Source organism: Electrona antarctica (genome assembly GCF_951216825.1).
Source record: "Electrona antarctica genome assembly, chromosome: 23".
NCBI lineage: Eukaryota > Metazoa > Chordata > Actinopteri > Myctophiformes > Myctophidae > Electrona > Electrona antarctica.
The window spans coordinates 13241867-13263518 of NC_136804.1; the positions used below are offsets into that span (position 1 = coordinate 13241867).

At 43.8% G+C, this 21652-nt stretch overlaps 1 protein-coding gene across 3 annotated transcripts in view; it reads right to left on the reverse strand.

The window, feature by feature from the left end:
* LOC306916792 (GRAM domain-containing protein 4-like) overlaps positions 1 to 21652 on the reverse strand; it is a 65004-nt gene that overhangs the window by 16289 nt on the left and 27063 nt on the right. For all 3 annotated transcript variants that reach the window (XR_013789023.1, XM_079494814.1, XM_079494813.1), the window contains 5 exons: positions 9454 to 9574; positions 6375 to 6436; positions 2673 to 2808; positions 1651 to 1676; positions 179 to 270 (listed from right to left, as the gene is read on the reverse strand). Coding sequence is in view for 2 of the 3 variants with exons in the window: in XM_079494814.1 (XP_079350940.1) it covers positions 179 to 270; positions 1651 to 1676; positions 2673 to 2808; positions 6375 to 6436; positions 9454 to 9574 (437 nt within the window). In the remaining variant the exon portion in view is untranslated. The remainder of the gene's footprint in view (positions 1 to 178; positions 271 to 1650; positions 1677 to 2672; positions 2809 to 6374; positions 6437 to 9453; positions 9575 to 21652) is intronic.

The window sequence follows — 21652 nt, forward strand, 5'->3', positions numbered from 1 at the left end:
ATAGCAGACCTACAAGCTCGTAGCGCGCCACTCGGTGGCGCGCTATGAGCTTGTAGACAATATCGATGGCCTCCAACTGTATGTGTGTGTGTGTGTGTGTGTGTGTGTGTGTGTGTGTGTGTGTGTGTGTGTGTGTGTGTGTGTGTGTGCAGAAACGTAATGCAGTAAATGCACTCACAATGAAGGCAATAGCGGACGTGTATACAGAGTGCCAGTTGGATAAGGCAGAGAGGTTCCTTAAGAAGTTAGTGACAGGTCTGGCTCCTCGCTCTGAAAACAAACACAAGTGACTTGAATTTAGTTAGTGCTCCATCACACGACTAGTGTCACTAGGATTGGGATCCGAAACCTGGTGGAACCGGATCCAACATTGACGAATCGGAATTGGTTCCATCACATTTGGAACAGAGCTGGTACAGTACAGTATGTGGATCTTCTATACGATTACAATACCCGTGGTTCTCAAACCTTTTAATTTCAAGGAACACCAAATCACGAGCACAAAACATTTGATTCTCTGTCAAAAAACATTTGAATATTTAATTGTATTATATCTCTGCTGTTGGGAAGAAACCACCTAACTCCAAAATGTTCATTTTCCAGGAAATTAAGAAAAACTTATATTTTGAAAACAAAGTTGGTGTTGTTGACCCAATATATGGGTGTAAATTACTGACATTAGAGGGAGAGAGGTGGTGGAGTTAGTTGCTTTGCAGAAGCAAAGACACTTTGAGGGTCCAATGGAGTTAAGAGGTTTTGTCCAAAGCGTTTTTTACTACGTTTCATTGGTTCAATATTTTCGTTCAGACGTAAAGGGTGTTCAACAGCGCTGATTAATGAAATAAATAAATAAATACAATAAAATAAAGATCTCAACAAATGGAGTTAGGTTTCCTCCCGACAGCTCCTATATTAAATAAATATGTTTTTGCAGTTTTCAAATATTTGTTGACATAGAATGAATAGGTTATGAAGGTAACCATGTTTTATAATAAATAAAGCTTATTTTAATTAATACAATAAATGTTTTATACTCATGATTCACTGGGAGCCTGGATGGCTTGGTCTCAGGCTTAAAATAATTCATTTAAATAATTGGAAATCTCTATGGAAAAAATTAATGGGCTTTCGATCTGTATGTATGTGAATCTAGGTAAAACATAACTAACCTACTTGAGTAAGTAAGTGAGAAGATATACCACATGGCATTTTATCTTCTTTTTCAATATCTTTGTTTATTTTTAGGTTTTTATTTACCCGTTTTGTATCTCTATGCAAAAACAACAATATAATCTGAAAACCTAAACCCAGTATCCGTAGAAGAAATTCCAACAATACCAAACCCCGGCTCACCAGGCTTCTCACAATCAATACACTGTTCATAGAAATAGAACTATATCCATGAGGCTAAAAAGGGGACGGAAATAGAAGTGGGCACCCCACGCTGTCGACTGTTCCAACGCACTGGAATCCATGCCAACGTTTCCTAAAGAAAGTTGGCACGGTAGATCAGCTATCTCCACTATTGTTAAAAGAATTTGAAAGTGTGTGTGTGTGTGTGTGTGTGTGTGTGTGTGTGTGTGTGTGTGTGTGTGTGTGTGTGTGTGTGTGTGTGTGTGTGTGTGTGTGCGCGTCTGTGTGTATACTCACTGAGTCGCCTCATATTTTCTGTCAACCTGCATGGAGAAGGGAACACAAGAACCAAAGGATCAGAGAAGGCGTAGGCCTACAGTATGATCATACTGTACATGCACAGTATGATCAAACAGCGTGTTATGTAAGAACTGGCAGTGGGGTGCAGCTTTCCATCAAACAGGCTGTATTGTTTCCACCATCCCTAGATGTCCACACTGCTTTGGACCAAATGGTCTCCTAAGTGGGCGCCAGGCCGTCTGATGGCAGATCTCACATCACGAACGTCCTATGTTTACTGGTGCTAGATCCCGCGAGAGTGTGTTGCTGGGACAGAGAAGGGTCGATAATAAAGTATATTTTTTTCTCCTGAGTCGTCTCTCTGAAAAAAGCTATTTTAGTATAAAAACCTTGGGGATATTGTGTGGCTTGTGACGATCGGGTCCAATAGTTCAGTGACCATGGGGCTAAAGAATGGTTCAGAAGTTGTGTTCACGTTCACTCTTCCATTGGAAGTAATACGACTCCAACCTGCTTCTGGTCTCAGAGATATGGGAAATAAACCAGAGCCATTTTTGTCTTGGTTTGGACTCATCCAAGGTTCAGCAAGGAGGTGCCTGGCCACCACTAAATGGCACACATACTGCACCTGATAGTCTACACATCTTGTTACCAAAAGTAAAACGGTGATAGTCTACCATTACCACCTCCTCTCTGTCTCTTCTGTTATTCACATGTCTAATTTAAGTAATTAAAAGGAGGGTATTTTTGGCTTATTATCGAGTGTTTGCTCACTGTAAGATCGGTCTCCCTGAACATGCGTTTCCCGTTTCTGATCAGGAACGTGCTCAAGTGTCACATTATACACTGGACTACGGTTTACATTTACACGCCGTCGCTGTGAGCTTGCACTGGGTCGACTAGTTTGGCTGTGTGCGGCAGGCATGCTTCCATATAGTCACTCAAAGGAGTGAAACCAGTGGTGGTCGGACTGAGAACTCTAATCCAGCGTGCGCTAGCTGTCCGGGCTCATAGTGTACCTCTTAGCGCTGAGCGGCTCCTCGGCCTCCACGTGGCTCTCCTCCGGCTGGAAGCGGAAGTCCTCCACGTAGACCCCGAAACGCTCGTACATCCACTTCATCACCCATGAACCCCACGTCTCCTTCTGCAGTTTGTCTGGAAGGAGGTACAACAGAGTGGTGCTTCTCAAACCTTTTCAAGTCAAAGGACCACCCGAATTTATATGAATTTGGCCGCTGATTTAAAGTTTTCCAAACTTTTTTTATATTTTTCAAACAAATGCAAAAATAGCAGATGTACAAGCTCGCAGTGAGCGTGCACTGTGAGCGTGTAGATCTGCTATTTTTGGTAAAGCGGTTGAAACGATTGTCACCCTATATTAACTAATTTTGCTGCAGGGACCCCCTGGACCCCAAATTTGAGAACTATTGGTCTAGATATCGAAATGTGAAATATGATACTACTGTAACTTGACATTCACTTCACAATAAGAAACAACCTGTTTCTATGTTTGCACTCTAACTCAATTAACACAGAGGCACACGGCAATCAGAAGATGAACAGGAATCCTCGCCTTAAAACTCAACAGCCTCGAGGTTGACATTATTGAGTATTTGGCTGCCGTGGACGTGGTGTTTCTGATGTGGGCATATTTTCCAGGTGAAAGAAAAGACGATCGTACGTCTCTCCCAACTCAAAATAATAGTCTTCACTGAAAAACACTGGCAGCGGCAGAACATTTTTATTAATTAATACCTGGGTATCGTTAGTCGTTAGTTCGTTATAGTTTTAGTCGATGAAATTAACACCGACTGAACACTGACTAACGACTGTTTCAGTCATAGAAAGTGGTGTAAACTATGTATACAGCATGAGCCTGTAGTACTGTAGTAGCCAACCTCTACCCATAGGGGTCACTCTTTCAAGGTCATTTTTTTAATGAAAACATATAGAACTTCATGAGGTGTGTTCCAATAGTCTTACAGCATGATTTATGTACTTCACATTAAACACAGAGTCCTTGTAATGCTAGGGAGCACACACACACACACACACACACACACACACACACACACACACACACACACACACACACACACACACACACACACACACACACACACACACACACACACACACACACACACACACACACACACACACACACACGTTTCTTTAAAAGGCATGTCTGCCCTAGATGAAGTGAATAACCCATTTTCCAAAATTAGCCTCTCCCTCTCGTTCACACGCACGCACATGCCATAAATACCATCACACTTTTCAAGCATCTGTGATATACATCCATTCATAAGGATGGGTCAGACAATATTCATGGCCTCCTCTCATCATCCAGCGACTGGGCTTTAGAACTAGAGCCCGACCCGGGCCGTGACAGATCTCTGGGTCCGACGCTGGTGCCATTTTTTTAGACCAGTGATTATCAACCTCCAATTACAGTCAATGTTTCATTGAGGCGGAAAATTAAATATATTGAATCTCGTTTTGTGACATAATTAGTTCTGTCATGTTTCCTCCAGCTGAGCGGCACCACCAGCTTTGCACTCCCCCTCGGTTTCACGCACGCACACAACTCCTTTATACCCACAGTCAGCTGACATTTGAGCAAGAAATGTCTCCTTGTCAGATTCAAATAAGCTTCATTGGCAGTACAGTACGGTACAGTACACAGATTATTTTTTCCCGGCAGTCTCAAATTCGATTTTAATATTTCAAATTTGGTTTTTACATATCTATATATATATATATATATATATATATATACATACACACAGCCAAAATATAGGCTGTACTAAGTGTACAGTAAATCACCATTGATTTATTGTCACTCGAAAAATAAAAACAATCTCCACAAAGCCAAGGTTTACTCATCAAAACTGGTTATAAAACTTTTAGTCGACTAAATCTTATGATATTTAGTCGACTAAAACTAGACTAACACTAAAACATTCCAGGTGACTAAAATGTGACTAAAACTAATTGAACTATTCAAGAGATTTCGATCAAAATTTGGTGTCAAAATCAACACTGGCTCCGACACAACGAGGTTGGCTGAGCCCTATGGCGGCACGATTTATAGACACATATTATGTGTACAGTATCACGGTGTTAGTCTTACATTCAATCACGTCAGCAACTTTCACACCAAAGTGCTAAGTTTGACTTTACTGCAGCATCTGTCAATCTTAACAGGTGAATGATTCCCCCATGGACTGCTACTCCTACTCTCTGTCAGCATAGTGTGTTTCAGTACATAATACATGGACGTTCTTAATGTAACCAGTCTATTGCGCAGCTAACTATGAAATCGTGCATTTCCCGTCAGTCAGTCAGTCAATCACGCCCCATATACACTTATCCTACCCCCTTAGATAGCACTTTTTAGACTTAGATAGCATTTGAAACAGACTTATAGCATGTCATGTAGACAGCACAATAATTGCATTGTATATAGTCATAGCACATCATAGTAGCCTACATATGTATAGCATAGTATAGTATATATGTATAGTTAATATGTATAGTGTCATTATATAGATATGTTCTAGTTACGTTCTTAGCTTACGCATGTTTCTTGATAAATGCATTTTATATATGTGATGTATTCCCATACTTTTGTTCCTGCCTAATGTAAGTCACTCTGGATTAAGAGCGTCTGCTAAATGCCTAAATTGTAAAATTGTAAATTGTATGCAGAGACATCTAATAGAAGAGTTGTGATGTTGAGGGGGCAGAAACCGAGCGCTCGAGCGCTGTTCATGCAGCCTGAACTGAGACAAGCTGGAGTTGGAAATACATTGTTTTCAACGAGGGCGGCGCAAATAAGCGCCGCCCTCGTTGAAAACAAAAATATTTTAAGCATGTGTGCAACATGACAACTGTTTTAAAGTATTGTACAGTAACAACTAAAGTCTCTTTAATATTTATGTTGTACTATTACTACAAAACAATTTCAAATAAAGGGATTTAAGATCATTAAAACTCCAATGCATTTCTGCCTACTTCCGGTCCAGGTCTATATATATTCCTTTCTGGTCCCCTTCTGTTTCTTTTCTATTCTATATAGTCTCTCTCTCTCTTTCTGTCGCTGTCTCGATTAATTCATTTCTTTGTTCTCTCGTTCTCCCGCTGCTCTGTTGTTTGTTTTTACGTTGGGAGGTTTTCTCTTCATGTTGTCATGACGTCATGTTGTCGTTTTTGGTGATAGCGGTGGTCACCTCATCACCGAGTATGAATAGGCCTTAAGCAGGGAGGCATTCTGTCCCATTTGGTATGACCCGTCTGGGGAATCATTCTGTCCCATTTGGTATGACCCGTCTGGGGAATCAAACCTCGACTTCCCAATCTCAGGGTGGACACTCTAACCACAAGGCCAATGAGCTGGTCACTAGTACATACACGAGTCACGACCATTTAGGATTAAGATCTCTGTGTGCCCAGGATGACACCTCAGGAATCTCCTGTCCTCAGGCTAGGATGACTGGGCAATGCTGCTTTTATGGTAATAAACCATCTACACTTCACCCTGAGTGGAATATTAATTAATATATCCGATCACTGCAGGCAAACAAACTGACATGGTGGGAGCCAACACAAGACACAGCAAGGACAGGAAAGAGGTGCACCACCTATGTAGACACACTGCGCATGCACGCGCCCCCTGGCCGTGTCAAAGTGTCTCAGAGCAAGACACTTGACCTTACCTGTTCTGTCATATGAAGGCGACTGCTGTCTGCGAGGAGGCTGGGGCGGAGAGTCCTCTAACCTGGAGGAGAGGACACAGCCAGAGAGGAGAGGAGAGAACACATCGAGCTCATTAGAGATATTGCACCAGTTCATATGTGGTAATATAATGAGGCTAATTGTTCCCGCCCCCTCCTGTTGACTTTTCATTCCCGTTCAGTCCCAATCCCGGGATTAATACAAATTTGAATCCCATCCCACAGGAATCCCGCGACCAACGGGAATCCGGTGACCCACGGGAATCCTGTGACCCACGGGAATCCCACAAATATTCATCAGACTGTACTTTTTGTACTAGATAATGATTTGTATTGTGTCTGCAAATATTAATGTTTGACGGTGTTTGCATATATTTATTGAGTTATTATAGGAGTGTCATGGTGCCCTTCATTGTTAGACAAGGTAACTTATAGTATTATACAGGTATTGTCGCTGTTGTGCGGAAGCCTTGTCTGAAACTGTTGGACAATACTTTTACTTTCAAATCTTATCCAACATATCAAATATAGCCGACCAGTTCCTTCAAGGCAGGTGCTACTTATAGATCTGACATTTCCCTGGGATGATCGCATAGAGGCGAACATGCAGAAGCGGTTCAAGTGGGTGGAATAACCCCAGAGAAGAGGCTGGAAGGCACTCTACTGTGAGCCCAGTGAAGTGGGCAGTAATGTAGAGGCTCTGCTGGCCGCTCCACTCACTGTGCCAGGTTCTGGCACGCGCGCGCACACATACCGGTACACGCACACACTCTCACACAGGCACATGCACGGCATCATGGGGGCTGACAAAAAGGAAAGCCAATCAGGTCCAACATGGAGGCGGCAGAGAGAGACTCCAGATGGCTAGGGATCAGGAGGAACCACCAGTGGGCCAATGCTGCTGGAGGTGTGATCAATATCTCTCTATGTGGCATCTTCCAGGACTTCCAAAGTAAGACCCCCCCCACCCCCCATGTTACAAACAATACGAAAACATGGGTGTACACAGAGGAGCGTGGAGGGGGGAGCAGTTAGGGGCTAAGTGTCTTGCTCAGGGACACTTTGCTGAGAGCTGGAATCGTACCTGGGACCTCCAGAGTCCTAGCTCACTGGCCATTCAGCTATGGCCGCCCCATAGCTTTTAAAGAGTTAAGTCTTAAAAAGACAAAAGAGTGGCTGCACACACTGATAGCCAAAGAGACGATTATTTATTAGGATGCAGAGTAAAAACCAACGTTTCGGCAGTACAACTGCCTTCTTCAGGGTATATGGAAAAACAATTAAAATCACATATATATAGAGCCAGGGCTCAACAGTCAACCAATCACATACTGATAGTGTTGCGGGCAATCAGGATCAGCTGTCTCACATTCCTGGGTTATTAGGGAGGAGTTATACCTCATGAATAGCTGATGAGACTCTGGAAGGTTAATTCCTTGTCACTAAGACAAATAAATCTATCCAAGATATTGTCTATACATTACAGTTTAGGAATATCAAATAGAGATGGAACCACACAGTAAAGAACAACTATACAATACAAAACAGTTCAATCGATCACAAATATCCCCTAAAAGTCCCCTAAAGTAAACTGCCCCCATAGCTTAAACATTCTACACTACATGACTGAGAAACATTACACAATACTGTATAACGGTGTCATCTTGTGCTATGGTGTGCTAAGAATAGCTGCAGATTTTAATGCATAAGCATCTATAAATTAGCACCCTATGCTCCTGTGGTTAAATCATTTCAGCACGCACGCACACACACACGCGCACACACGCGCGCACACGCACCAACATTTTAGGATGGTGATTTTACAAATGCCACGCATATTCCTTTTTTGCCATTTACCAAGCCTAAAGCAAGCAAGTACAAGTTTCTGTAAATACACATTAACATGAATCCAACATACACTGTTGACACAGGGCTGTCAAACAGGTCTATGAAGCCATCAATTTAAAAGTTGAATCTGCAACACAATTTTATACAATATGTAGTGGGGCTACATATTGTATAAAGACTCCTAATTTATACTGTGTGTGGGGAAGTGTGATCAACACAGAAGACTGGGGTTAATATAGGTCTACCGCTACATCGCTCACACACACACACACACACACACACACACACACACACACACACACACACACACACACACACACACACACACACACACACACACACACACACACTCACTCACACACTTCAGTAGGCTACCATGGATAACATCAGAATGTTCCAGTTAAGTCACCCAGATTTTCTCAGAGCTGTTTTTCCATAAACACAGTGAACAAGACCGACGTCATGACGACCGTGGGTAACCTCGGAGCACAGGCCTGCCTGCTGCTTTCTCAGAAGCTAGAATGGAGGGGTGGCTCTCCATTTGTAATAATACCGGTACTTTGGGGGGAAGTGGGTAAGTTTACCCGCTCATGGGTTAAAGCAAACATCTCATTTCTCTTTTGGGTCTTGAGCAAAACAGTTTGGGAAGCCCTGGTCTACAGCCTGTGGAGGATTGAGGAAATATTAGGCTCATAGCACACACTTTTCCAATGGGGCGATATACAGTACACTTCAAAAATGTGTGTGTGTGTGTGTGTGTGTGTGTGTGTGTGTGTGTGTGTGTGTGTGTGTGTGTGTGTTAAATGGTAAATGGTAAATGGTGCATTTATATAGCGCCTTTATCCAAGGCGCTTTACATAGATTGTGCATTACATTCACCCATTCACACACACATTCATACACCGATTGCAGCGGAAGCCATGCAAGGTACCAACCAGCACATCGGGAGCAATTTGGGGTTCAGTGTCTTGCCCAAGGACACTTCGACATGTAGACAGGAGGAGCCGGGATTCGAACCGCCGACCCATGGATCATTGGACGACCTGCTCTACCTCCTGAGCCACAGCCGCCCTGTGTGTGTGTGTGTGTGTGTGTGTGTGTGTGTGTGTGTGTGTGTGTGTGTGTGTGTGTGTGTGTGTGTGTGTGTGTGTGTGTGTGTGTGTGTGTGTGTGTGTGTGTGTGTGTGTGTGTGTGTGTGTGTGTGTGTGTGTACCTGGATTTGAGCACTTCATTCATCTTCTGCTCCAGGTCTATCCTCTTGCTCCTCTCTCTCTCCAGCTCCTGACGCAGGGCGTCCACATTGGTCTCCTCCCTCAGCTTCCTGAGCTCCTCCTCTAGAGGAGGGAGAAGATGAGAACATCACCACATTACATCACGTTGGTCTCCTCCCTGATGAGAACATCGCCACATTACATCACATGGTCTCCTCCCTGCTGAGAACATCACTACATTACATCACATGGTCTCCTCCCTGATGAGAACATCACCACATTACATCACATGGTCTCCTCCCTAATGAGAACATCACCACATTACATCACATTGGTCTCCTCCCTAATGAGAACATCACCACATTACATCACGTTGGTCTCCTCCCTGATGAGAACATCACCACATTACATCACATTGGTCTCCTCCCTGATGAGAACATCACCACATTACATCACATTGGTCTCCTCCCTAATGAGAACATCACCACATTACATCACGTTGGTCTCCTCCCTGATGAGAACATCACCACATTACATCACATTGGTCTCCTCCCTGATGAGAACATCACCACATTACATCACATTGGTCTCCTCCCTGATGAGAACATCACCACATTACATCACATGGTCTCCTCCCTGATGAGAACATCACCACATTACATCACATTGGTCTCCTCCCTGATGAGAACATCACCACATTACATCACATTGGTCTCCTCCCTGATGAGAACATCACTACATTACATCACATGGTCTCCTCCCTGATGAGAACATCACCACATTGGTCTCCTCCCTGATGAGAACATCACCACATTACATCACGTTGGTCTCCTCCCTGATGAGAACATCACCACATTACATCACATTGGTCTCCTCCCTGATGAGAACATCACCACATTTCATCACATGGTCTCCTCCCTGATGAGAACATCACCACATTACATCACGTTGGTCTCCTCCCTGATGAGAACATCACTACATTACTGGTCTCCTCCCTGATGAGAACATCACTACATTACTGGTCTCCTCCCTGATGAGAACATCACCACATTACATCACATTGGTCTCCTCCCTGATGAGAACATCACTACATTACTGGTCTCCTCCCTGATGAGAACATCACCACATTACATCACATTGGTCTCCTCCCTGATGAGAACATCACCACATTACATCACATGGTCTCCTCCCTGATGACAACATCACCACATTACATCACATTGGTCTCCTCCCTGATGACAACATCACCACATTACATCACATGGTCTCCTCCCTGATGAGAACATCACTACATTACTGGTCTCCTCCCTGATGAGAACATCACCACATTACTGGTCTCCTCCCTGATGAGAACATCACCACATTACATCACATGGTCTCCTCCCTGAAGAGAACATCACTACATTACTGGTCTCCTCCCTGATGAGAACATCACTACATTACTGGTCTCCTCCCTGATGAGAACATCACTACATTACTGGTCTCCTCCCTGAAGAGAACATCACTACATTACTGGTCTCCTCCCTGATGAGAACATCACTACATTACTGGTCTCCTCCCTGATGAGAACAACACCACATTACATCACATGGTCTCCTCCCTGAAGAGAACATCACTACATTACTGGTCTCCTCCCTGATGAGAACATCACTACATTACTGGTCTCCTCCCTGATGAGAACATCACTACATTACTGGTCTCCTCCCTGATGAGAACATCACTACTTTCTTCTCCCTCAGCTTCCTGAGCTCCTCCTCTGGTGGGAGGAGAGAGAGAAAAATGAACACAATGCAGTCCAAACGTTTTTCAAAAGGGGCCATATTAAAACACCAAGGGCCAACTACATTACCAAATATAACCAGACGTGCAAGGTAAAAAATGTAATAAAATAGCCTTTCTTTGACCCCTTCAGAATGAGACAACAAGGAATCCTGACAAATTATACTCTGGGAAATGCCCAGGTTAATAAAAAACTAAAATGTCCCATACTGTTGGGCGAGCCGTTCATAATACAATTTTCAGTATGAAGCCACAGGCCGCATACAATTCTTCCCCGGGTCGCTTTTGTCTCACACTTTGGACACCCCTGTGTTCTCAACCTTTAGACATCTAATGATAAATGTACAAGTGGGAAACCAGTATAAATGAGAAAAACGGAGCGAGGACTGCCTGCTTCCGGCCGCAGGCTTGTGCGGGCGGCCCCGGCTTGTGAAAAAAAGATTATCTTTGTCAATTTGTGTGTGTGTGTGTCTGTCTGCTCTGTGTGTGTGTCTGTCTGTCCGCCTGCATGTCAACAGGCAGGCTAGCGCCAAAGAAAACTTGGGCTGAGACCACGTGGCTCAGCTACGCACGCCTCTATTAGCCTCAATATCAACGTCCATGTTCCACTCTCTCTCTACTTTATGCGTCTCCCAATATGTGTCCTACTTCCTATATCTGTCCTCGGTGCGTCTACAGTTGCATTCCATTGAGGAAACTCAGTAAAGTAGGCTAGATGGTCAGATCAGAGAGGCTGCAGCCGTTAAGGGTGCGAGACAGTTGATCCACCTTATCGATTCAATCGATTCTGAACAAATAATTGACTTAACAAAAACAGTTATTTTGTGAGCTTTTAGATCTGCTATTTTCACTACTCTTTTTTATGCGGCACTCTTGTAAAACAAAGTAGGGCATTAATTTATAAATGCATGACCATATCAGGTTTCTGCCCTGTCGTGTTTATTTAGTACAGCACATTTCAAAACAAAAAGAGTTGAACCCAAAGTGCTTCCCAATCAAGGATGACCAGCAACTATAGGCCTACATGATAGCCATATAAAAAACAAAATACCTAAATCAGAGATTAAAAAATAAATAAAACAAGTAAACAATTTATACTTTATCCGAAAACGTTAAAATGATTTAACGTATAAATAGATGAAGTGGTTAAAATGATTGTGGTGCTGTAATTACTCAAGTTAATATTCAAGTAATAAAAAGGTACAAATTAAAGTACTTTTGTCAGACATGTTCAGAAAGTAACAAATGTGCAGATCTGCAGTACAAGTCTCACCTCACTGAGTGATTAAAGACCTAGTGAAATGAACAATACAGGCATTTTATTTTGAAGTTTCATTCTGAAAAGGAAAGCTGTGTTTTTGAACCAATCAGAACGTCACATGCACAACGCATGCCGCACATGCAGATCTGTTTGTAAACAAAGAAAGTGTGTGCTATCACAGAGAGACAGGCAGCAAAGCTCATGGCTTATTTCTAACCTATAATGTATTCAGATACATATTTTAGCGTGCTGCTGAAGTTTAAAACAATGGGATTGAAAACGACCAGAGTAGTTCTGTAATCAAAGCCAGCTGTGTGGGAACAAGTTAATTTTGATCAAGATTAATTTATATGCATGTGAGCCTCTACACATCACGTAGCACATTTGCATTTACATTTTTCTTTTTTATAGACTTTTGATATAAAAGTACACCAAAATGTAAATGTAAATTTTCCCATTGGTTTGGCATCCATTGTTAGGTATGCCCATATGATGATATGGTCACGGATATGGTCTAATAGTGTGAAAAACGTTTTTTCATTTAGGTATTTGGGTCTAAATTTGGGTCTAAATCTCTTGGTACGTTTCGGTACCAAGAGATTCTACCTGGAAATGTAGTGAGTACAATATTGATATTTGCTCATCAGCATAACAAGCTGACAGTGGGACCTGGTGGGGTGGTCACTGTGGGCCCTCGTCTGTAATCCACGTAACTCGAGAACCGTTTGACACCCGCGGTTGTCCAGAACCGCCCCAAAATGCCTCTGCCCGGGTTCTGGACAGGGCCCCTGCCCAGGGTCCATATATGGAGCTGGCCTGTCATTCTGACGTCTGCATAGACTCCATATTTGGGCATGCCTGACAAAGAACTCCATATACAGTATGGGCATAAAAGGGACAGAGACATAATATCTGGGTGGGGTGCCTGACACAGAACTCCATAAGCTGGCCTGTTTTGACATCCCAACACTTGGGCATGGCTGACACAGAACTCCATATATAGGAATAAAGGGACACTGAGAGACATATACAGAAATCTGACATCATTCTGACGTCGGGCATAAAAGAGACACAGACATAATATCTGGGTGGGGCATACATTTACAACTTGCATCATTCCAAGTAGGCCAGTGCCCAACGGGCACCGCCGTAGAGGCCCCACGGGCACCTCTCTAGTGTTTTAAATAGCCCATCTACAAGCTCATGCGACACATTGTGAGCTTATAGAGCGGCGATTTTCAAATAATGTAGCTATAAATATGTAGGGCTGAAGTGGTTAATGTATGTTTTATATTATTGATCAAAATGAAAAGTACAATATTTGACAGAGTGAGATGTAGTCAAGTAGAAGTAAAAGCATTGAAAATTGGAAATACTCCAGTAGAGTGGAAAAAAAAGTACCTCGAAATTTAACCCATTTTGGGTTTTAAACATTATGTTATAATTTAGCTATTGAAAAATAGCAGATCTACAAGCTCATAGCGCGTCACCGAGTGGCGCGCTATGAACTTGTAGGTCTGCTATTTTTGAAAAATCGTTAAAATGTGCCTCAAATCTTTCAGAAAATTGTCATGATTTAGAAAACTTTTTTTTTTTTTTTAATTTTGACGTCAGGCCTGAATGGGTTAAATTAACTACATTTACTTGAGTGCATGTGCTTACTTCCACCACTGCATGCAGCCTTCATTCTAACAAACACCTCCTTTCTCTTTCTGCTCCGTTTCCCTGACCTCCGCACCCTCCCTCCCTCCCTCCCTCCCTCCCTCCCTCCCTCCCCACCCGTCTGCCCACACATTGTGCCCACGGGCCTGGCAGCCTGCGGGTTCAGGTGTCAGCCGCAGCAGATACAGTAGCCTACTAGCCGGGTTTCCTCTCCGCCTATTGTTTCGTAACTAAAGACCCGACATGAATATTGGAGAAGAGGAGGCAGCGATGTGAAGCGCACACAGCTCACACACACACACAAATTCATGCCCACCAGGGGAAGTTCAAAAATGGCAGGCGCACAATGATCAAACCCACACATAATAGGCATGCAAGATAACGGTGGTCTAATCTGCGGTCGCACACGCACGCAATTCACAAGTGAGTTTGTGAGCCCCCTTGTGACTTGTGAGAGTATATACCTGGTCGCACGCGCGCGCGCGCGCGCACGCACGCACGCACGCACGCACACACGCACACACACACACACACACACACACACACACACACACACACACACACACACACACACACACACACACAGAGAGTAAGCAAGTATAGTGCAAGTATAATCAAGCAAAATTCTAATTTCTAACTGTGACTCTGTCTCTACAAATCTTTAACATCAGGGATCTCCATATATGGGCATAAAAAGGGACACAGCCCACGCCTTTAAATCATTTTCTTTATGGTACAATTAAGTCCTTTGGGTTTTAAGCTGATGCTTGTAGTTCCTGAGCAAATAGAAGTTGTAGAATATATAAATATCAGTGTTTATGGCTAGGCATAGTGATGTGTCTAATCCCAGTTTGTGTCACACAGCTGTCGTATACTCAGACAGACGGTTACAACGGGTACTCTGACAACGGGTATAACGGGTATTGCATAATAGGGTGGGGCATGCATTGTTGGGGGTAACAGCGTTATAAATAGCGGTGTTATATAACAGGAATACTTTTCTGGGTAACGGAGTAATTATTATTTTGCAATTAGAGTAATCAGTTACCTAGTTACCAAAACAATGGCGCTACTTAGTTAGTTTATTTCCCTGTTCTGTTGCCACAAAGGAAAAATAATCCATCTGACGCAGTTTCCTGAATGAATGAGCTCTCTGTCAACGGAGAAGTGAAAGGCTGCAAGCAACACCATCGCGTTGTGGTGTTACACGAAAATCAGTGACCCATGCCTTGCAGTCTCTGTGGCAGGTTTCTGCCCTATACAGCAACGATTTGGGCCTAAAAGAACGACGTCTTTTGTTGGACTGTTTTTCTGCGCAAGGCTTATGGGCCCACTTACAGGTCCATAAGCGGGTCCATTTGGTTCCATTTAGTACACTCTCAGACTTAGGATTTGGGCGTGCAGGTGTCATTCACAGCATAGGAGTTTAGCAGAGTGTCTCCCTCTGTCTCTCTTTGAACATATAATCTCACCACTCACTCCTCTCCTTTCTCTCCTACCATTAGAGCCCATTAAATATTCATCGCTAGCGCCCCCCTGTCAACCCGAACTATTGTTTGCTCATTGCTGGCGCTGCGGTGCGCGCTGTATACGATTACCGCAGACTGCACAGACAGTCACACATGCCACTGTGATGTTAACCTATCTCCACAAAACACTGCACTAGGGATGGGATGATATGAAAATTACACGTCACTATTGTGGCAAAAATAATTATCAAAATATGCTTAAAACTTAAAATGACACTGTTGTTAAACCACCTCAACCAACCCCCTGCATCACTATTCTGGGGGGGGATGACGGTCGCCAAACATAGCAGATCCACAAGCTAACACGTGTTGCAACACAACACACTGTGAGCTTCTACAGTAGATCTGCTATTTTTGGTGAATCGGTTTGGTGAAATACGAGCGTACCAAATGTGCTCGTCAAGGCTCACTTTGCCAATGACGGGATTCTCGTCGTATTGTTTTTTCAGTGGTTATACAATAGATGGCGCTCTTCACTAACCTATGATTCGCTGTTTGAGTCACAAGAAAATCACGAACCAGGAGATCACGTCGTCGCAAAAACACAGAGGACTTTCTACCTCTATCTCCCTTTCTGTATCGTTCCACTTTCGCGGTGACCACCATTGTATTTTCGAAGGAGCATAACAAAGGAAAGTATGGACCGTTTTACAAGCATGTTTTTTTTCTCTCTTGCACAGCGAAAAGCTCTCCGATTATCACCGGGCCGGGGGTGCGATCATAGTGGAGCTACGATCGCACCTTAGAGCTATACAGCTCTAAGGTATATTAATAACATATTTCAATGTTGAAAATGAGTGGTATTCCACAGACTGTACATATATCTCAAGGTTTCTTTATTTTGTCTCCCGAAGGAGAAATATCTCCACTGTGATGTTAAGCTTTCCCCACAAAGACTGCACAGATATCCACTGTGAAGTTAAACTCTCTCCACAAACTATAAAGATATCTGACTGTGATGTTAAGGTTTCTCCACACACACTGTATGAGTCACAATCATACTCGCGGGAAGTGGGGGTGCTGGGATAGAAAATGAGCCATTCTTTCAAGTTCAAGGACTGCGATCACAGATGGAGGTAACCATCCATCTATCGACACAAGGAGGGAGGGCGTTGTGTGAATTACTTTTCCCTGCTGGCCATTTATGTTATTTACTTTTAGCCGACAATATACCGGAATCATAGTGTAAACACCTCTCTCTCTATGACAACTCTACTCTGTCCATCTTTGTCTCTCAGTCTGTTTCTGTTTCAAGGCCTTAATCCTCTTCACCTTTTAACCTCTGTACTTTTTCCACTCTAGCCCTCCCGCCCTTGTTCGATCTCTCTCTATCTCTCTCTCTCTCCACCCCAACCCCACGGTAGCTACTAAGAATGGCGTCAGTTATTAACATGATCATGCTCATGGTCACCCCCTCCCCCCCCACCCTTGCCATCAACTGACCTGCTAGATGAACATACTGTACAAAAAAGGTTCATGAATAGGGAAAATCACAGATCTACAAGCTTCCAATGCATCGTGTGAGCTGCGTTGTGAGCTTGTACAATTATTTCCAGTATAGTGGTTCATTCTTCATACCTATTTTAGGAAGTTGTAGTCCTGTGGGGAGACCAAACATTTTTGGGTTTCTAGGTGAAAAGGTTTGGGAAGCCCTGCTTGTGCACGCGCGCGTGCGTGTGTGTGTGTGTGTGTGTGTGTGTGTGTGTGCGTGTGTGTGTGTGTGAGAGAGAGAACTTCAAACAAGCTGTAAACGACGTAAGAGACAAGGCAAGAAGAGATTTCTGTGCCATCAAAACAAATCTGGCTAAAGATACTAGACTCTGTTCTAGGACCCATTTCCCTCTATGGTTACAAAGTCTGGGGCCCACATGCCGATCAAGAACCTGAAAAATGGGATAAACACCAAATTGAGACTCTACTGTACATGCGGAATTCTGCAAATCCATTCTCTGCATCCAACGGGAAACACCAAGCAACACATACAGAGCAGAATTAGGACGAATTAGGACGACACCCACTAATTATGATTTGGACCAAAAGTCCCTTCAGGCTTTTTATAGTATTAGGCCTACTCAAAGTGTTAATATAACACAGCTGTGTTTACACTTTACACCTTTGTTTTATTCCTATTTAGATTCAATATTGATTTGTGCATACATTGTTTTATCTTGATTGTTTTGTTCCACTTTTGCTTTCTTTGGCAATGTTTTTCTCATGTCAATAAAGCTCCATTGAATTGAATTGAATTGAATTGAGAGATGGGACACCATTCCACAGGTTCTCTTTGGATCTTTGCGACCATTCCTGGCCTCCATGGTAACAACATCACAGAGAGACAGCTAGCTGGCTCAATGCCAGTTCAATAATACTGTAGCACTGACCTTCTCTCAGTGTGTGTGTGTGTGAGTGTGTGAGTGTGTCACTGTGTGTGAGTGTGTGAGTGTGTCACTGTGTGTGTGTGTGTGTGTGTGTGTGTGTGTGTGTGTGTGTGTGTGTGTGTGTGTGTGTGTGTGTGTGTGTGTGTGTGTTTTAAATTCGGTCAACGACATCTACGTCTTTTTTGTGAGTAAAAAAGATGTCACAGAAGCAAAGAGGTAGACACAGAACGTATATATGAGAAAGAGAGTACGAGAGAGAGAGAGAAAGACAGTAGATATGATGTACAACTGTAATCACATGCTGCACTGCCGTTTCATGACATATGAACATATGTGCCCCTGAATATTCTGTACAAATGGCCGATCTACAAGCTCACAATGCGTCACGACTCACGACATTGTAGATTGGCTATGTTCACTGTGCAACATGCTTCCATAGAAGACGTGCATGGGTTCTGTTCTGTGGAATCCAAAGGACTGAAATGGGTCGTGGCGACTGAGAATGTAAACTTACTGAGGTTCAGGTTGCTCCTGATCCTGTCTATGGCTCCGTTGTAGAGCATTTCAAAGCTGTCACAGCTGCCATAGCTGCCATGGTACTCCATGTCCGCCAGGCGCGTCCGTCTCCGCGCTGCGCCGGCCGCTCCGCTCGTGCGGAGACGGGGTGGCAGCGTGGCTCTACTCGGCTGGGTAAAAGACCCTGACTAACACGCCCGACCGCTGTCCTTTCAAGAGCCCACAGCCCTCATATTTCCACTCGGTTTATCCAGATTAGGGTTGGGATCCTTTAGGGTTTTAACGATTCCGGTTCCTTGAACGATTCCCTCTTAGTGGTCCCATTCCTTCACGGTTCGCTTTAATGATTCCTTATAGGGGGTTTCAAATAGACCCTTACAGGTCTGCAACTCAGAGAGTTATGTTGGTCCACATACCAGCTCTGACAGAGTGATTAAAAAAAAGAAAAAACATTTCTCAATGTGATGGAACAGATTCCCGGTTCCTCAATGTTGGATCTGGTTCCTCCGATTCTTCCGGGTTCCGCATCCCAACGCCAGTCCATGTCATGACGTCCTCCGGTGAGGTTTGAAGGCCGATTTCAAGGCAGATGCAAAAGGGAACGGGTTATTCGATGAAACCCTGGGAGGCGACTGGCACCGATCAAATGGACCCAAACCCCAGACAGAGTGGACTAGTGATGTGATCTGGGCCGGGTGGGGCCAGGTGGGGGGTAGAGGTACAGAGGGGAGGGCAGGCAGGCAGGGGCCTCTGCTGCCGGGTGACCAGCTAGCTGGCTAAGAGCGCCTGGAGTTTCAGTGCACAAGTTCACAGGATTGCACGCACGCACGCACGCACGCACGCACGCACGCACGCACACACGCACACACGCACGCACGCACACACGCACACACACACACACACACACACTCACACACTCACACACACCCACCCACCCACCCACACACACACGTGTATGTGTGCTTATAACTGTGTTTGTTGCTGTGCGCATGTGCAGAACTGTGTCTGTGTGTAAATGTTAGATAATCGTCTTTGTCGGTTGGAAAACCTCCTACATTTCTAATTTTCTAATTCAAAAAGTAGCAAACATAGCAGATCCCCAAGCTCTAAACGAGCTTGCCTATCTGCTACTTCCGATGATTTTGTGTTTTAGCATGATTCAAGTACAGGCCGTTAAACAAAACAAAACAAAACACACACAAAACAAGAAAGTTAAAACGTGGAGATAAGCGGTTTCTGCCCCGACTGCGACGATATGTAAGTACAAGCACATGCGTGTTTGTGTGAGGGAACAATCCCCATTGCACATACTGTACTGTACACACAGAGTGAGGCACCGTTTTAAAACCTCAAAGGAAAAGTACCGAGTGAGCCTTCAAATCCATCCAGCCTGCAGACAATGGTGCCTTTCACTCAGAGGAGAGAGAGAGAGAGAGAGAGAGAGAGAGAGAGAGAGAGAGAGAGAGAGAGAGAGAGAGAGAGAGAGAGAGAGAGAATTTGCCGTTTCATGCTGAGCTCTCATTATCCGTGGCATTCCTGTGCCACAAGCCTGTGTGAGTGGAGTGGAGCCCAGAGGAATATTGAACCTTGTGGCATGAAGGCCACTTAACCCATTAAGAAGACCGGAGGCCGATTCTACAAATGCCTTCTAAATTAGTAGTTCTCAATCTTTTTCGTGCCAAGGACCGACCCCCAATTTGATATGAATTTGGCTGCCATCTGCTATTTTTTAATAGCAATGGTAACACATTTTACTGGGACCCCAGGGGTCCCCGGACCCCACTTTGAGAAGCAATGACTTAAACGTATTCAGTCTTAAAGGACATTTGTAGGACAAAGTGCGTAGAAATGTGCGTTAGCTCAGCCAGACATGATGAAACCCAGAGATCAGCGACAGATAAAGTGCATCCTGTCCAGCTGACCTTGCAAAGTCACTCTCCAAAAGGTGGTTCATCTTTCAACATGGCTTTCATCCCTATTCTGGGCATGTCATTTAGAGGTTGAAAATGTCCACATTCTTTCTAATTTCTAATAATAAATACAAATATTTAATATATACAATTGTAGTATAAGGAAGTATAAAATAGGGCTTAATGTAGTTTTTTTTTTGTCACTTTCCTAAGCCAATAACTCAAAGAGTCTCCTTGAGTCTCCTTGAGTGTCATCACATTTTTGGCTTAAGAATGGGATAAGAACAAAAAATCTCCATGAATTAAAGACTCTGTGCGGTGTGTACTGTGTAATTGATAGAAAATACAAATTATTATCCTTTAAGGATGTGATAATCCAAAGTTCCAGAGAGACAGCCTTTGGCACTTCAGTGGAACATCAGTGGATTGTTCAAGCATTGTCACAGACAAAGGGGGGAGCCATGGTGCCAGTTGCAAATCGGCCTCTTGCCACCGGCCACCTTGCCATCGGCCTCTTTGTCTGGTGGCCTCTTTGCCACCAGACAAATCAGGAATGGGCAAATGGGGGTCCACGGAAGTTCCAGACCCACAGGAACGCGGTAAGGGGGCCGGCCCGGTTCCGGCGAGCCGCCCTGCGTCCGAAATGGTTGAGAAATGAGTTACGTGTGGGGGTCCCTCTACTGTACTGTACTGTATTGTCACTGTACTGTAACACCCCAAATCATCATATATACAGTTAATATTGTGTGTGTGTGTGTGTGTGTGTGTGTGTGTGTGTGTGTGTGTGTGTGTGTGTGGCTGCACAACAGTGACACTTGGTTGTGAAAACCAACCAAACGCTATTTTGTGCTCAGACAGACCCAGCCAGGGACCCAGGGACACAGCCAGGGACCCAGGGACAAACATAGCTGTCTATAGGAGTCGTTGCACCACTCAAAAACAAAATAAGTTTGAAGAAGTCAGAAGCTGCAGGTGTTAAGAAGAGTTTGACAATGACTTTTGGTGGTGGTACAGCATCTAAAACATATTTGGTGCCATGGACCTCCAGAAGCAAAGATTTCAGTGAAAAATGTTAGGTTACCTTTTAATGTCTACATGCAGCAACAGGTAGACAAAAAGGTGAGAGTAGGATTTGAGTTTAAAAAATACAAGAAAAGTCGAGTAGA